At 44.5% G+C, this 19,190-nt stretch overlaps 1 protein-coding gene across 1 annotated transcript in view; it reads right to left on the bottom strand.

The window, feature by feature from the left end:
* Myo1e (myosin IE) overlaps positions 1-19,190 on the bottom strand; it is a 189,448-nt gene that overhangs the window by 87,599 nt on the left and 82,659 nt on the right. The window contains exons 3-4 of the mRNA XM_040740350.1: positions 14,687-14,776; positions 10,099-10,193 (exon numbers count right to left, since the gene is read on the bottom strand). Of these exons, the coding sequence (XP_040596284.1) occupies positions 10,099-10,193; positions 14,687-14,776 (185 nt within the window). The remainder of the gene's footprint in view (positions 1-10,098; positions 10,194-14,686; positions 14,777-19,190) is intronic.

Raw genomic sequence — 19,190 nt, 5'->3', positions numbered from 1 at the left:
TTGACAGAAGCTAAAGGTGTGTGTGTGTGTGTGTGTGTGTGTGTAATGACTGGCAGAAGTTGGCATCAGGTGTCTTCCTCTATTGCTTCCTCCTTGTTTTCTGAGACACAATCTCTCATTGAATATGGTGCTCACTGACTCTAATCTAATGATCACAAGCTCCATGAGTTTTCTCGATCCCCATGCCCATTGTTAAGGTTACAGATGTGTATGACCATGTCCATCTTTTTATGTGGATATTGTGGATCCAAACTCGGGTCCCTGTTTGCTCCACAGGTCTTTTACGCATACTGAGCTACCTCCTCAGCTCCAGATGGTCAAATTTTAACAACTCTTGAGTCTACTGATATATACCCATTTAAGCAAATCTGCCAAAAATATTATCTTACACACAGTTCGAACAAATAGCAGTCTACATAGCTATGATCAGAAGCTGGAAACTTTGCAAGAATGGGAAACCACATCAAAGAAGGTTCTAGACAGCCCTCTCCAACCACTGTGTTCAGTTTCTTTTCTTGAAAGCCCATGGGGCCTGAGACTGGCATTGGTCAGATGTGGCATGCCTCTCTGCTGGCTACCTGGGAGGTTCTGGGCAGAGGAGTAAAGGATCCTTACTCAGACCTTGAAATCACACTAAAATATAAACTCTCAAATAGGTTCCATTGCATTAAAATACTAAGCCATAGCCCCACTGCTATCCTGAGCAGACAATACGGAAAAACATGCTAACACACTGAGCCAAGTGTAACTAAGACAACAGCTGTTACTTTCCCTAAGCCCCAAACACCCAGTGAATTAATGCTGTCAGACAGACAGCATTCCGATTCTGCCCAGAAAGTGGCTGTGTGGCAAGGTGCACCTTGATCAACCCAATAAACAGGAAAGGCCCAGTGTTTAGTCTGAAGATCGTTTAAATCCAAAGTTGGCTCCTTGCTATATATAAAATTACCTTTGATGCTACTAGAGGATATTTCAAATCATTATTGAATAGTTTATAAGGATGTTTAGTTCTTTATTAACCTTTTTATGTTCTTCTAACTTATTGATCCCTGCTTTTGTTTTTTTAATATTTGTTTCTATTTTATTGGCCTGAATGTATGTACCATTTTGTGCCTGGCACCCTATGAGGCCAGAAGAGGTTATTAGAACCCCTGAAACTGGAATTACAGACAGTGAGCTGTCATGTAGGTTCTGGGAATTGAACCTGGGTCCTCTGCAAGAGCAGCAAGTACTCTTTAACTGCTGAACCATCTTTCCAGCTCCCAGCAGTCTCCAATTTTTAAATGCAGCATAAGGCTTGCATAAGGCATGCACCCAAAACAGAACGAAACAGAGTCCAGGTCCAGAGTCATCCAGAGATCTTTTCAAGTTATTCTGGGCTGCAACAGCTATGTACCAGCTAAACGAACACAGGCTAGTTCACAGCAGCAGAGAGAGGTGACTCCTAGGGGCAGGCTGCTCTACCTTGAACCACAGTGTGACCATACTCCAAATGCAAGACACCTCACAAGTTTCTTTACCTAACACTCAATTTCTTGATCTGTCAAAGAGGCATACAGTTACTAGTTGGCCACATTGTTGACAAAAATGGTATAATTAGGTCTTGGAAGATGTTTCAGTTAGTAAAGTGTGTGCCTTGCAAGCATGAGGACCTGAGTTCCATCCCTAGAATCTACAGGAAAAGAAATCAAAACAAGACAAAACTTAAAAGCTGGGCTTGGTGGCATGTGTCACATTCCGGGGTGGGAGAGGAAGAAACAGGCTCATGGGCCAGCCAGCCTAGCCTACTTGTTGAGTTCCTGACCAGTGAAAGACCTTGTCTCAAATGGACAAGGTGGACAGCACCTGACGAATGACACTTGAGGCTGACCTCTGGCCTCCACAGTCACAGGAACACATGTACATGCACACGTGTGCACTCATATACACATAAGAGATGCTAATGTGATTGAGATAATGTTAAGTTGCCAGCCCTCCTTGACTCAGGGAATCTTTAGAACCATGAAAGCTAAAAGCTAAATTGGGGATGCTGCCCAGATGTGGGTCTCTACTCTTCCAATCCACACAAAACAGCAATTCACAACCACCTTTCTTAGTCAGAGGCAAAAGCTGACAGGGCCCATCAGAGAGACGGTGAGCATCAAAGGCCGAGGTTGCCGGAATAAACAAGACATTGCGTGGGCCATCAGAAACCCAGGGGAGCCTTGACAAGGGTCCCAGTGATAATAATGAAAGGCTCTTGAAATACATCAAAGACAGGAAGGCAGCTTGAGAACCAGGAGACGAGACATTTGATGATGTAGATGCCAAGAGCGGAGCAGACACAGCCACACATTAGAGGCATCCTCACTGCCTTCTTTTACTCTTTACCACTACAAGTATTAGAGAAGCCAAACACAAAATGTCTTTTCAAGCAGGCAGGTCAACAGCCTCAGATCCAGGATTGGCAGCTGGCGCCCTACTCCACTTATTATAGTCAACTCGTTAGCAAATCCCTTCAAAATATGTCTTTGTTAATTCCTCTTTGTTTTGGAACAGGGTCTTATTACACAGCCCAGCTTGACCTGGAACTGGCTATGCAGACCAGGCTGGCCTCAAAGTCACAGAGATCTGACGGGTCTCTGCCTCTAGAGGGCTGGAATTAAAGGCAGGTGATACCATGCCTGCCCTATCTTTATGTATTCTTTCTAAAGGCAGGGAGGAGGGGGCTGGTGAAATAGCTTAGTGGGTAAAGGCACCTGCTGCCAATCCTGAAGACCTGAGTTTGATCCCCGGGACCCATGTGGTGGAAGGAGTGACCTGATTCCTGGAAGTTGTCCTCTGTGCACCAAGTGCGTACATGCACTGCCCACCCCCGCCCGACATGTACATGAAACAAATAAATTTGAAATGGGGGTAGCAGGAATGTAACTCAAGTGGCAGAAAGCTTTCCCAGAATGCACAGTGCCCTGGGTTTCACACCAGCACCATGTAAATCAGGCACGATGATGGTAGATGCCTATAATCTAAGCACTCAGAAGGTGGAGACGGAGCATCAGGAGTCATCATCCTAGGCTTCAGAGGGGGTTGAAAGCCAGGCTGAGCTACATGAGGCCTTATGTCTATATGAAGCCTTATGTCTAACAAACTAACAAATGGACAAACATATAAGAAAACTTTGCCAGATGTTAGTGGATTCATTAAAGACTGACAACCTACTCTTCAGAAAGCAAATGCTTCAAGATATTTTTTAATAATGAAACTATAACAAATGTGATATATGTGATATCTCAGTTCTTAAATATGCTAAGGTTACCCAGGTGCAGGAGGCCCAAAGGGACAGGAATTCATGTGCCATAGACATGTTCTTTGAGGTCTACTATGGTCCCCCCAGAGGCTAGGGGGCAGAGGCTTCAGAACCGTATGTGAGCACACTGCCAAGAGCTTGTCTGATGACACAGAGATGACAGGGAATGCCTTATTCTTCCATCTTAAACCACACCATGAAGATCTGCGTAACTGTCTCTGACATATAAAAGCATCCCAGACACAGTTCTAACACTCAGATCCAGACATGGATTCTGGAGAATAGATAATGAATGAACTAAGCAGACATGGGCTGCCTGGTGACCAGGTTTGAGGGTGATCCCTAAACCTTCAATTGCTCGTGACTCTCAAATACCTACATGGAGCTGCCTGGAGCCCACACTAGCTTGCTGGTTCCTGTGTCCCTTCTCAGGCTTACGAATGCCATGTACCTGCCATCCCTACTCAGCCTTGCCCTCCTCCCAGTACTAGATTTCTGGATCCCTAAAGACATCTTCTCTCTACGAATAAAGGGTATTACCTTTGTGAATGGCCTTTTGTGATTTCAGGACCCTATGCAGATACCTTCAGGACATTACCTTACCCGAAGGCTACCCAGCCTGTTATCTATGGAGGAATCCACCACCGGATCAAACAATTTTACACTATTGTATAAAAGCCATGTGGTTATACTGTAGAAACAGACCATAGTGAAATAAAAAAGAAACGGATGACAGAGCTCTGGGCCCCACACAAATCCAGGGACAGCAAGGCAAAAGGATGTAGAATGGTCCAGGGGTATCTTCACATCATCAAGATCAGAACTAGGGGGCTGGTCAGTTGGCAAGATGATAACCTAGCATGCATGACTTGAAATAAAGAATTTTCAAGCCAAGAAATCTATGAACTTGGCTCCATCTGTTCATGAGCAGAAGAAGAAACTGAAGCCCAGAGAGGAGCTCCATGAGCTGTTGAGGTCAAGGGTGAGTCTGCCAGGCTGAAAATCTGTCATAAAGCAAAGAAACCTACATACTGAAGAATAGTTTGTTAGAGGTTAGACATTTGGCCTCTGTAACTGGGAGAATAAAGTCAAGGTGCGTGCAACATTCTCCCTCTTAGATCCCTCTTTGTTTGCCTGGGAACTGAGGCCACCAAACCATCAAAAGTGATTTATGGCAGATACTTTGTACCACAAAATAGAACCTCTGACTTCCACAGAAGTAGAGGCTAGAGGCACTGACTGAGCCATCAGTAGATGGCTGGATAAAAACTCTAGACCTTAGACACTCAAGCAAATACCCCTGATGGTCCATAAGTAGCTGTTGCACATCCCCTTTGGAGGGAGGGAGGGAGGGAGATCACACCATCCATGCTTCCATGTGCACACCTTCCATGACTGGAAGCTTCACATCTGGACCCTCTGCCACCTCATCTGATATGCTGACTCTTTCCTGCAGTTATACTTTGTATTCTGTCACCACAATAGAACTATAACCACAGGTACCAAGAGCAATGCTTTTTTAAAAAATTAATCTATTTTTACGTGCATTGGTGTTTTGCCTGCATGTACGTCTATGTGAGGGGGTTGAATCCCCTGGACCTGGAGTCACTGACTGTTGTGAGCTGTCATGTTGGTGCTGGGAATTGAACCCAGGTCCTCTGGAAGAGCAGCCAATGCTCTTAACCTCAGAGTCACCTCTCCAGCCTCCCCAACCCCCATAAGAGTGGTTCTTATGAATGTTTGAACCTCACAGTTAGGGAGAACTGACTATAGCCAGACAGAAGGGAGTGCCGTTTTGTCAGGGGACAGGATCCTTAATCTTAATTTTGCCTCCCCGTTCTACCAACTCCTGAATTGAAAGCGTATCTCGTCTGAATGGCTGCAAAAATAAGATGGATCTTGGAAGTGGTCTCTAGTTCCACACTGGGGCATGGGAATTGAAGGGGCACCCTTGCCATTTGAGTGTGGAAGAGGCACCCACTGGTGCAACAAACACAATCCCTCCCTTCCCAGGAAACATCCAGGAGAGGGGCAGAACGAGGAAGGCGAAGGAACACAGGGACCTGCCAGAAAACTCATACTGACCTCTGTCATTAAACACAGTGAAGGAAACACCCCCTCCGCTCCAGTGACCTCAAATTGGTGTCATACAAAAGCATTTCCTGTTGCTCAAGCAAAATCACCATTCCTTATGCATCCCTGAAATGGTTTAACCTGTATCTAATCTACCATCTATATCTAACTTCCGACTTCTGGAAGAATCCCTTAAAGGAATAAGTACAGCAAGCACATGAGGAATCAGCCAGACAAACCTAAAAGACACCCTTAGTAGAACTGGCATGGTCTCCCAAAACAACCTATAGCACAGGGCTCTGGGGGCAGAACACAGAGGGAGAGTGCACGCTTAACACACTCGAGGACCTGTGGCCAGCAGCCAGCAGGAGCAAAATGAACCAGAAAGCCAATGTTATGGGGGAAATAAAAGCTGAGCATAGGGAAACTGTGGCAACACAAAGATAAACTCAGGATTCATCAGAAAGTACAACTATCCTCCCTCCATTTGCATAAAGCACTCTGAAGAGCAAGCTGTTGACAACTGAGAGACTGAACACAGGCTTCGGGGCGTCAGAGACACTGGAGAATGAAGGATTGCTAGTTCTCTGGTTGGAATATTTTCCTCCAGACCCCTGGGAGAAAATGTCATTGAGTCTCTCGTCATCCTGAAACCCTGGGGACCTGCATTTACCTCAAAATGCTTCTGTTATCTTGCTTTACTGTTTTCATTTTGCACCAAGTAAGTGCTTCAGAAGGTGGTAAGAAACCAAGTTCTCAGATCTTAAGTCTGGTGTGATGGCACGCAGCTCTAATCCCAGCACTCAGGAGCTGAGGCAGGGGGACTAGGAAGCGGGAATCAGCACAGGCTGCTCAGCAAGACCCTTCCTCAAAAATCCCAAATAAGTCAGTGATAGGTGTAATATTTACAATTTTAAATTAAGAGCGTAAATAACTCCAAGGTAGAACACATGAGAGCATAGAAAAAAGTTAAATTAGCTGACTTTTAAAATCCAATATTTAGGGACTGGAGAGACGGCTCGGTCATTAAGAGCCACTGGTTGCTCTTGCAGAAGATCCAGCTTCTACTCCCAGGACCCCTATGGTCTTTCACAACCATCTATAACTCCAGTCCTAGGGGATCCAATGCAATCTTCTGGCTTCTATAGGCACCAGACATACATACAGTACACAGACATACATTCAGGCAAAATATTCATATGCATAAAATAAAAATGAGTTAAGTCTTTATTTAGATCTAATTAATTTAACTTTATTACATATATAAATTTATATTTACCTAAGATTTATATGAAACTATTGGCTATATGGACCAAAAGAACAAAAAGAAATTTTAAAATGAATTCAGTATTTCTACGAATTTGCATTATTATTGTTGGTGTTATAGTAATATTGATATCATTTATTTTAAATACATGTATATGTATACATATTCATATATACACATTTATAATGCATACAGTATAAAGCAAGTAATTATGTCTATGTCATCAGAGACCAAGACTTTTTAGTAGGAGAGATAAGTTATGAATATAAAAAAGATATTTTAAAATGCTACAATCTGGACATGCATAGAGCATAAACATACATTCAGACAAAATATTCATACACACAAAATAGTAATAATGAATTAAAACAAACAATTCTCTATAACCTTAAAAAGAAGCTAGAAATAGCAGAAATAAACTCATGCCTCATTATTTTCTTTAAAAATTCAAATTCCTTAGCTTTGTCCACTGAAGAGAATAGAAACACTGACAGGTGGTACCCAGAACAGTGGTGTCTAAATATCATGTCCCAGTCCATGAAACAAGGACCCCTTGGAGAAAGGGCCAGTTCTAGGATGCAAGAGGACATGAACGAGATGAACTTTGACCATTTGCAAAAAGGAAATGATCCAAGGGGACTAGAGATGTGTCAGAGGACATGGAGGTCAAGACAAGGGAGAAAGGAGATTACCTGAGATACTAAAGGGATAACTGCAATGTAAACAGGAAAGCTATTTGAGATTCACTAGTTAGAAATGACACTGAAAATAAATACACGCTACCTTCAGAGGTTGCCAGGGCAACAACTCATTACTTTGAAAAGTGAGGAGAAAAAACAATGAGTAGGCATTTTATCTAGTTTTCCCATAAAGATTATATTTTAAGATCAATAAAAAAGTCCAACTAGCACATGTAAAAGAAATAACGGAATGAGAAAATAACTTTAATTAAGCAATGGGCATGATAATAAAAGCAGAAATGGATGGGTCTCTTGGCATTCTGAACATCGAATAAAGACAGGCCAACAGGAATAAGCCTCATTGCATAACAGGTGTTTTTGCAAAAATTGAATCTGTATTTGGTATCAATTTATACCTGTGGTCACTAACATCAACTGTCAACTTGACAGAGCTTAGAATCACCCAGGAACCAAACTCTGGCCATGCTTGTGAAGATTCTAGACTGGAGTAGCTGAGGCAGGAAGACCCAGCCAGAATGTGGGGGCATCATGGGCTGGGGTCTTGACTGAATAAAAAGGAGAAATCATTCATCTCCCTTTTGAGTCCATGATGGACTGTATCCTAAAACTGTGAGCCAAAGTAAACCCCCAAATAAAAACGGACACATGACTATTATGCTTACAATGAAAATGACCTCCAAATGACAACCCGTAAATGGCTATTGTCAGGTATTTTGTCCTTACAAGGAGACAAGTAACTATGACAACAGGAAATAAAGGGCATGGTGGGAGGTGTTGGCATCATAGCAGGACGCAGCCAGACAGAGCACAGACAGGTCTACAGCCCTTCTCTTTAACAAATGAATGCCAAGAAAAACAGAATGAAGGAGATGGCTCTGCAACTAGGAGACTTGAGAGACACAGCAACCAGGGGCGATGATGTGTGGGCTCTGTTTGGCTTCTAAATGCAAACAAGCCAGCTGCTGAAAAGAGTGTGTATGTAACTCAGTCCTGGCATTGGAGTACGGAACAGATCAAATAATAACAGGATTCCTTTTCCATTTGTGCAGCAGTGTCGGGAACCAGACCTAAAGTCTTGGACATGCTAAGTACTTGCACCCAAACCAGGAAGGATTTATTTTTAAGGTGTGATAAGAATTATCTTGATCTGGGAAAAGGGCTTAGTCAGTAAAGTACATGCAACAAGGGCCCCTGAATTCCATCTCCCGAGTCCTCACTGGAAAACAAAGAGAGATGCTCTCCATGGGTCAAGATGACTGCTGCCAAGCTCGATGACCTGAATCCCAGCACCAGGGACTCTCACACGTTATCCTCTGACCTCTACATATGCAACACACACACACACACACACACACACACAGGCACGAAAATTTTTCTTTTAAAGTTATATATTAAGTATTGGCAAATGAAAAGATTTGCTCTCTAGGATTTGTTTTAGATAACCAAGGTGGCTAAGAGGGAAAGGTAAATAAGGATTGTCCCCATATCGACAACCAAACAGAATGAAGGAGGAACATACTACACTTTGTCTAATTTTGAGTGTTTGTGAATGTCATCACAAGTAGCGCTTTCAAAAAGACTTCAGTAGTTGGGGTGCAGCTCAGCTGGAATGCTTGCCTAGCATGCACGTGGGTTCCAATCCCAGCATTTCAAAAACCCAGCGTAATACCAGCCTGCACTGGGAGGTTGAGGTAGGAGGATCAGAAGTTTTAGGCTATCCTTGATATAATATTGAGTTTGAGGCCAGCCTGGACTACATGAAACTGTCTCAAAAAAATAAAATAATTTTTAAAATTCAGACACACACAAAAAAAGGATGACTACAAACATGTAAGTCAAGGTTTGAAACAAAACTAGTAACTTTTAAGTGATAGGATATGGATGCTACACTTTCTAATGTAGAAAGTGTTCACAACAGTGAATGAATTTTAAAGCAATTAAACCCAGCCACCACGTGGGGACAGCTCAGGTTACATGGATTGTGAAGCATAGGTGAAGGTACCTAATGCTGGGATTTGCTACTAATACCCTAAAAACATCGATGCAAATGATAAATTCTTAAAAACAAACCACACACATTCAAACCCGAACTATTTCATTGCTAAAGGAAGAAAGAGTTGGGCTTGGGAAAGGAATTGCAGCAGATGCTACAGTGATTCACAATTGTTATGCTTAGATGTAGAGGATCTCCAACTTACAGGCACAGGGAGATGCATGCAAATGTCACCCAGACCCACAACGATGACATCCTTTATCAACCCGCCTGTCACCATGCACCCTGAAGTCTCAGTGCCTGGAACAACTGAGGGCTAACATCAACCTCACAGAAGCAGAAAACTTTTTTTTTCCTCCTATGAGCCAGGGTTTCTCTGTGTATCCCTGGCTGGCCTGGAACTTGCTCTGTAGAACAGGCTGGCCTCAAAGTCGCAGAGTGCTGGGATTAAAGGCATGTGCCACTATCTCCCGGATCCCCTAGTACTTTCACATCACTTATTCACTTATTTATTTGTTTCTTTTCGGTGACTAGCCAGAGGTTACACCATTGAAGAAAATGCCTCCCCTCCCGCAACAATCATTAACTGAGGGGTGGGGTCTCAAGAGCTCCTCCCCTAAAAGTGTTTATGAGCTGGCATTGGACAAGGGACAGTTGCAAAATAAGCCAAGCAAGCAGTGCCTGCTGGCTCCTCAGACATGCTGAGTGGCCTCAAACATTAATTAGGGTTGCTCTGACAGCCGGGCTAGAGGCTTGCTGCCCTGGGTCTTTCTCCTACCTGATGATGACGCACTGGTTCTCTCTGTCGATGATCATGTTTCTGTACATGCTGTCGGCGAGGGCATAGATATGAGGTGGATTCTCATACTGAGCCTAGAAAAGCAAAAACAGAAACCAAAACCAAACCACAGTAAGTTTGTTTGTGCGGACTGATCAATGACGCCATGGCATACAGCTCCAGTGTTTAGCATTTACAGGCAAAGGTTTTGTGATTCAATGGCTCATAAAAATGTCCTAGATTATGGGCTGTTATATGCTGGGGAAGCGAAGATGGAGTTTGGAAGGACTCCTCCATAGGCATGCCTGTGATTCAGCCCTCAGACATGACACAGGTACACCACCCTTCCACCCAGGCATGCCTCTGCAAGGACAGTCTGCATCTGAACTCTGGAGACACTTGGCAACTATCAGAAAAGGGTCTGCCAAGACCTGGGTACCACTTCGATCAGAATTCTAAGTGCTGATGCCATTTATTTTTTTCTCTGAGAGGTAAGTTGCTATCCTGAGGTCGCACTGGGGACTAAGGGATATATCCATGGATGAGGAAGGAAACTTACAGATTTTCCCCAAGGAGATGGCAAGAGATGTGGTTCCTCATGGGAATGAACTATTCAGTTAGTTAGTCTCCTTTTTAAAGTGGAGGGCTGGAGGTGACACGATACAAGAAGAGTCTCCTGGGTATGTGAGAGGGTCTTTAGCTTTGGACAGATTTTAAACTAGAGACTGAAGAGATGGCTCAGTGGTTAAGAACACTGGCTAGTCCTCCAGAGGACCCAGGTTCGATTCCCAGCACCCACATGGTGTCTCACAACCATCTATAACTCTAGTTCCAGGGTATCTGATGCCCTCCTCTGGCCTTTTCAGGCACTGCATACACATGGTGGTACCCAGACACACATGCAAGCAGATGCTCATACACACAGAACAAAATTAAATTTGGGGGAAAAAAAAGCCCAACAGTCAAATCATGCCCTATGCCTAATTCATTCTGTCAGCTAGGCACCCGCCTTCACCAAACCCTCAAAAATTAGCAAAAAGAACTACTACAGTGGCATATACCTCTAGAATTTAGGAGGTGAAACAGGAGGATTATTGGCTACTTAGTGAGTTCAAGGCCAGCCTGGGCCACATGAGACTCAACCTCAAAAGTCAAAACAAAGCAAACAAAAAGCAGGGCTGGTAAATCGGCTCGGCAAACAAACGCATTTGCCACTAAGCCAGCTGACTTGAGTGCTATCTGGGACCCACACGGAAGAAGGAGAAAACAGACTCCTGCAAGTTGTTCTCTGACATCCCCCACGCAGACCACGGCGCACACAAGAAAACAGGTAAGTGCAAGAAAATATTTTTAAAACAAAACTAAAACTGCTTCAGGTGGCGCTGGTGTGGAGAAAATAAGACTCGATAAGCTTGAGGCCGTGGAGTTGAGTCTAGGGTGACGACACGTTGTCCTGTCTCTGAGGGTCTCACAAAGTGAGAATATGAGCGGGACAGTAAATTTCAAAGAGAAAGCCATACAGAAGCATAAGAAACAACTCGCTTAAACCATTGCCGTATGTTCTGACGTAGGGATGGAGGAAGAGGGGGCCTGCTACTCACCGCCAAGCTCAAAGCTGAGCCGCAGTGATTCAGTGGCAAAAGGGAGTGGGGGAAGTGGGCGAGACACTTCGTATAAGTCAAGAATTCATGAGTCCCCCACCCATAGGGAGACACCTAGTAAGAGGGGGGCTATCCCTGGGAATGCAGGCTCCTGACAGGGGTCAAGGTGTATGTTAAGCCTGCCTTCACGGTGCCAGGGGAGGCCTGCTGGGACCTCAGGACGTGGTCTCAGATGGCTTTCTTTCTACACGACCACTGAATCAGAACTGTGGAATGACTCTTTGAAAACAGGCAAGCAGAACACTGTAGGGAAGAAAAGAGGGGGAAGACCAGAAGGAGCGGGAATGGAGAGAATGCTGAGTGGTGGAGGGAAAAGAGAAGACAAGTTGTGCCAGCTGGTTTCATGTCAACCTGACACAGGCTAGAGTCATCTGCTAGGAAGGAGCCCCAACCGAGAAAATGCCTCCATAGATTGGGCTGTAGGCAAACCTGTAGCGAATTCTCTTTATTAGTGGCTAAAGTGGGAGGGCCCGGTTCATTGTGGGTGGAGTCATCCCTGGGCTGGGGATTTCTGGGTTCTATAAGAAAGCAGACTGAGCAAGCCAGGGGAGCAAGCCAGTAAGCAGCACCCCACCGTGGCCTCTGCATCAGCATGTGCCTTCAGGTTCCAGGACTGTCTGAGTTGCTGTCCTGCCTTCCTTCAGTGATGGACTGTAATGTAGAAGTGTTAGTCAAATAAGCCCTTTCCTCCCCAACTTGCTTTTGGTCATGGTGTTCACCATAGCAATGTAATCCTGACTAGGACACAAGCCTTTCCCATTAAGGTTCCAAAACTGCTTAATGAAAGCTATACCCTTACCTTAGCCCTTGAGGGTCACTTATACTCCTCCAACCCCCAGACAGGGTCTCATGAGGTTCAGACTGGCCTCCATCTCCCTATGTAGCTGAGGATGATATTGAACTACATTGTACCAGGCCTGGTTTATTGAGTGTTGGGGGTGGAAGCCCACACTTTGTGCATAACAGGCAATCTTTCTGCCAACTGAGCTACAGCCCCATCTCTGGAGTCCTATAGATTCAGCTGGGTTTCCCATCTACAGTTTCACCGAGCCTCTGAGCTGGGTGCCTATGGAGCACTGAGTAGACATCGCCTTTGATACTCCTATCTCTCAGTGGAGACCCCCAAAGCCATTAAGACTCTAGTTTAACTCCTAGCTCAATAGCTTCTGGAAGATACTGCTCCCCTGGGCAGCAGCTTCCTCCTCTGTGAAGTAGGGTAGATAATGTAATGCAGCAGTCATACAGACTGGTTTAGTATTGTTGCAAGCACATATAGTACCTAATACGCAGAAAAAAAAACAATTGTATAACAGTGCTACCATGAGCAATGAAAAAGGATTTTTTTCTTTATGACATTTCTATACTGAGAACTCTTGAAAAGATAAACAACAATGTAAAAGGGGGGCTGGCACACAGTGATTCTTCAGAGAACAAGAAAGAAACACAGGTCTGTGCTTGTGTGTGTGTGTGTGTGTGTGTGTGTGTGTGTGTCTGTGTGAGCTCTTCATGTTGAAGCCTTGCTGTTATGGGGGGAGAGGAGTCATTCCAGCTCCACGCCAGCTGCTGGGCTGGGGTACCAGAATCATGGGCTGGGGTACCAGGGCAGGGTCTTTGTATCCCACCCCCCCCATAAAGGCAGCATTATCAAAGGTCTCCTGTGGCAGCCTCCTTGGGCTCTGGCTACCAGAAGCATTCATCCAGCAACAATGGGGTGCACACTTGCTCTGGGTAAAAGCCTTCTGCTTCAACTGGATTTATGTGTTCTTTTGTTTGGCTTCCAGGGGCCAGGATTCATAAAGGCTCTGTGCTTCTGCTGTAAAGATGGGAGGGAGGGAAGGAAGGAAAGAAGGGAGGGAGGAAGGAAGGGAGGGAGGGAGGGAGGGAGGAAGGAAAGAAGGGAGGGAGGAAGGGAGGGAGGAAGGAAGGAAGGAAGAAAGGAAGGAAGGAAGGGCATGCAGAGGTCTAGGGCTGAGGGGTGTGATAAATTGCAGAATAAGACGCGTTGGCAAGGATTGCTGGTTTTACTTTTAACCCACAGATGAAATGACTGTAGAGTGGGTTTGAATGGAGAGTTGTCACATTAGTAAATGAAGTAATGAAGGATTCACTTTCAAGCCATGGCCAAAGCTCACCAAGGGTTCTAATTCTCAAAGTTACCAGCATCTCGTTTATTTTTACCTATGAGGATTTCACTGTGTAGCCCTGGCTGCCCCAGACTTCTGTAGACCAGGTTGGCCTCAAACTCACAGAGATTCACCTGCCTATGCCTCCTGGAATCAAAGGAGTGTATCACCACTTCCTGGCTGACTTGTTTTTAAGTGTGTGTGTGTGTGTGTGTAAACACAGCATGTGTGTTCACACTTCTGTGTGGAGGACAGAGGACAATTTCAGGTGTTACTCTTAGGAGTGGAGTTTGACTCCTTTGGGACAGGGTCTCTCACTGGCCTGGAGCTCATCACTAGGTTGGACTGGACAGTGAGCCCCGGGGTCGCTTCTGTCTGCATCTCCTCAGCACTGAGATTACAAGCACACATTACTATGCATTGCATTTCCACCTAGGTTCTGGGGTGTGAACTCAGGTCTTCATGCTTGTGACACATCTCTCCAGTTCCTATGGTGCTTCTTTGTGTGACTTACAACTCTGAAGCACATGTGTAAGGCAGAAGACCACCCCAAACTCTGGGTATCGAAGCCCACTTAACTAATTCTATATGTAAATTAACCCACACATTAGTCTATCCGCCTTTGAGCTACATGCTGAAGATAACTCTAATTAAAAAAAATTAATCAAACAATGTCACTTACTTGACCTCCCCCCGATAAATAATTCATAAGAAAATGCAAATGCATTGCTAAGTTCAAGAAAAACTATGTATAAATGACAAAATCCCTAAACACTACAGCAACTTGTTAAGTACATAACTTACCGCTCCTTGGTACATTTCAATTTCCTTTTCTCCAAAATATGGCATCTGCTTGAAAGGGTTAACGGAGATCAATACGGACCCTATGTATGTCTGAATTGCAACCTGGTTAAGGTCCATTGTTCACCTTCATAGAAACATGTTTTCCAGTCAGTCAACAGATGTTACAGAACATGTAATGAGTTGCTGAATGGAAGGAAAGCCAGTGTGGACACTTGAAAGACACGGTGAAAACAAAAGCAATTAGTCAATTAGCTCAGGTCTCACTCCTCCCCAGGAACAGTAATGAGGTTCATTATCAAGGTGCTGCAGAAAGAATCAGTCATTATTCTACAGAAACTAAAGCACATTCTTTTCAGACTAGCAGCAATGGAGAGCTAGGGACAAACACACACACACACACACACACACACACACACACACACACACACACACACACACACACACGGTACAGCTAGGTCAGTTAGCATCCTCTCCTGAAATGAGATGTTCTGCTTCCCTTGGGATGTGTACCTCTGAGGTAGATGACCCACACATTAGTTTCCCCATTTAACAAATAGAGGGACCCTGAAGTTTAGGAAAATGAGAGGCAGCAACCTTACCAGTGTTCTAATTCTCAAAGTGATCAGCATCTCATTATCTTTATCCATATACATTCTGAGCAGAAAGTAACAATCCAACATAGGTATAGTTTAGATGAGAAAGATATTATTTGGGGATCCATGAAGAATTCTTTGAGAAGAAGTATGCACTGTCTGGAAAGTTTTGGAGTTTTGTTTTTGTTTCAAGACAGGGTTTCTCTGTATAGCCTTGGCTGTCCTAGGACTCACTCTGTAGACCAGGCTGGCCTCGAACACACAGAGATCCTCCTGCCTTTGCCTACTGAGTGCTGGGATTAAAGGTGTGTGCCACCACGTGTTGGGTCCCAGCCTCCAGGGATTTGGTGCATTGCTTGTCAGCTGATAGCCACAGGAGCATCCTGCTCTCTAGTCCTGGCTTACAGCCCCGGCCTTACCTGCCTGAAATCAATATCTAGCACGAGGAGAACACGAGCTCTTACACCTGTGCTGTAAGTCTGTATATACGCCTGCTCCCTCTTTACAGACAGAGAGATCTCTTAGCACTTGCAATAAAGACGTATACACACGCATTCTCTGACAATAAAGGCAGCAGACACATTCTCTAAATGCAAATGGTTGCATGTCTTGTCTCTCATTTCCAGAGACCTCAGATTTGCTTGTGGCATGGGTGCCACAACCACGTCTGGCTGTAAAGTTTTATTTTTTTATAACAAAATTTTTTTTCAAAATTATGTTATATGGGTTGGGATGGGTCCACCACATTTGTATGGAGGCCAGACAACTTCCTGGAGTTGGTCCGCCCCTCCCACCTTCTTGAGGCAGGTTCTCTCTTGTGGTTCCTGCAGTGATGGCACTTCATATCTGCATCCAACTCTTACGAAGGTTCCGGAAACCAATCTCAGGTTTTCAGACTTTGCAAACCCTTTTACTCACTGAGCCATCTGTTTAGCTCCCCTTAAAGTCTCACTTTGCATATGTATGTTTGAAGTGGTTTTAATTAAAAAACAAAAAACAAAAACAAATGGAGTGTGTATCTGAAAGATGTATGGTGTATGTGCGGTACATGCACACGTTAGTGTGAGGGTGTCTGTACCTGTGCCCTGTGCATGCGAAGAAGCTAGAGAAGGTGACTGGGTGTCTTCCTCTATCACTCACTCCACCTGGAGCTAGGCTGGTCGCCAGAGAGCCCCAGAGGTCCTTCTGTCTCTGCCAGCCACCGTGCTGATGTTACAGGAATGCACAGCCATATTCAGCTTTTCTCACAGATGCTAGGGGATTTGAACTTGGGTCCTCACGCTCACAAAGCAAGCACTCTTGTCCACTGGGCTAGCTCCCCAACCCAGTTTTATACATTTTAATGCATTCAAGTAAGGGGATGTTATTAGATTGCCTATCTCCCGCCCCTTTACTCAGTCAACAATCAACTACTCTGTGTTGGTTGCCTACAACGCAGCTGGCACTTTTAGGTGCCGGGAATCCAGCAGTGAACAAAGAAAACCAATGAAGCATCTTGTCCCCACTGAGGAAGAAAATCATGAAAAACTACTCACTCCCCCCATTGGATTTTTGTCCTTTTTCTTGTTTCTGAGATAGTGTCTCTTGCTATGTTTCTTAGGTTGGTCTCCACCTTTTGGTTCATGTGATTTTCCTGCTTCAGCCTTCCAACTACTGGGATCTACAGGTGCGCACAACTGTGTCCCAGTCAAAATTGTTCAATAATCATTGAATTAGAAATAGCTCCATTTTAACAAATAAATCAATGAAACTAAATTGATTTGCAAACAAACAGTTTTACATTTTTAAAAAGGGATATAAAACTGTGAGATTTCTCGGGGTGTTGGGGAGGCAATGGTGGTGCACGCCTTTAATTCCAACACTCGGGAGGCAGAGGCAGTTGGATCACTGTGAGTTCGGGGCTAGCCTGGCCTACCAAGTGAGTTCCAGGACAGCCAAGGATACATAGAGAAACCCTGTCTGAAAACAAACAAAGAAACAAACACAAAGCTATGAGATCCCTTCCCGGGGAGCCATTTCTATTATAGGGATACATAACAGGGAGTTAGCTGGATCCCCAAGCTGTGTTCTACTCTTACCCGGAACATTATACTGGTAAATGTCATGTGTTGTCTGAACTCAGAAGCTGGCTCTGGGTCCCCAGCCTGATTTCAGACACAAGCATGTTTATGTCAAGTGTCCTCAAAGATCCCTTATCCAAGGATGCATGTGTGACAAGGGAGAGGAACAGCCCAAAAGTAAACTCACTGTGCCACTGAGTATAGCTAGCTGGTAAACTATTTCCAACAGAGCTCACCATTGATAGAAAAGTGTCTACCAAGGGGAAGAGGAAGCTCAATTGGGAACTATAGCCAATTACCTCAGCTTCCCCAGTCAGTTTCTGATGGATGCTGTGCGCTCCCGGGTTGATGATATCATCCCTGTCTGCTGCTATCCTTTTCTTTTACTTGGAAGCTTCACCCAGGTGACACTCCACTCGGCCTGGGAGTCTCTCAGTCAAGAACACCAGCTGACTGCTTTAATGAGGCTTCCCCAGTTGATTTCTGATGGATGTTTTGAGTACCTGATTTGATGATGTCTGTCTGTCTGTCTGTCTATCATCTATGTATCCATCCATCTATCCCCCCTCACTGTTTTACTCTTACTTGCTACATACTTAATAAATTCACTCATTCAAAATCGAAAGCACAGCTATTGTAGATCATTTTCCAGACTGTACAGAACATATCTCTAAGCTGTGGTTAATGGATGATGGGGATAAACCAAGACCTACTTAATTAACTACTTTGCCATGGAAATAAATGAAATAACCAATGGACAGCAATCAGCACCTAGATGCCATTCCCTCAACTCACGTTCTTAAAAGACCTTCCAAGCTGAAAAGATGAAAAAAACTTAATAGTAGAGAAAGGGAAGTGTTTTTAGTTACTTAATTTTAATTGTTTAAGAGAAGAAAGATCCCTATTGCCAAGACTTCATAATTGGTGACAAAACTCAATTTTGCAGCACATTATGCAGTACGTGAACAACAATCCCATGATTCTAGTTAGGCAAGCTCTCACCCCTGCACAACATCCCCAGCCCTTCAGGGCCATGGCTCTTGTTAAGCCTGCCTTGCTATAAGAAAGGAAAATTTAAAACCTGCTGGAAGGCACAGGCCAGGAAGCTGCAGCTCTGCTTCCCAGTCCAGACAGGCTGGCTCCAGAGTCCATAGTGTTGATTAAAAGGGAAACAAAGGACTAGGAGTACAGTTCAGCGGGAGGAGCACTTATCCAGCAGCATGGAATCCCAGGTTCTGTTCCCAGTATTCACTTAAACCGTGTACAGGGTACATGCCTGAGACTTCAGCACTGGGGAGGCAGAGATAGAAGTTCAAGGTTATCCTCAGCCACCTAGGGAGGTGAAGGTCAGCCTAGGCTAGAGACTCTGTTGGATGGGTAGGGGAGGGGTGCAGTGAGAAACATCTTTATGTAACTAGCAAGTCCTTTCATTGCTATCATGAGTTGAGTTGCCAGATTTAGTGAATACAAATACAGGCTACCTCATCAAATTTGGACATCAAGTAAACAAGGAAAACGTTTAAGTTATAAGTGTGCCTAGCGTGATGTTGGGGACAAAGGCACCGCCCGCCCCCAAACCTCAGCTAACTAATAAATAGAACTCAGGTGAGTATGGGCTGAAAATGGAGCCATGGTTGTTTTAGTGAGCTTTATGAACAATCTCTCTTAGACTGTTCTAGGCCAAAGCTAAGGCAGTGATGCAGGTGAGAGCAAGGGGACTCCACAGCCTCTCCCCTAGATTTCCCAACAGGGTTCCCAAGAGCATCAGCATTTGAGACGACTGATAAAAACAAAGTTTGGTTTGAAAAGGTCAATGTGGGGGGTATGGGGGGGCTGGAGAGCTGGCTCAGA

Source organism: Mesocricetus auratus, unplaced genomic scaffold (genome assembly GCF_017639785.1).
Source record: "Mesocricetus auratus isolate SY011 unplaced genomic scaffold, BCM_Maur_2.0 Super-Scaffold_100691, whole genome shotgun sequence".
Lineage (NCBI taxonomy): Eukaryota > Metazoa > Chordata > Mammalia > Rodentia > Cricetidae > Mesocricetus > Mesocricetus auratus.
This window is presented reverse-complemented; position numbering and strand designations above follow the sequence as displayed.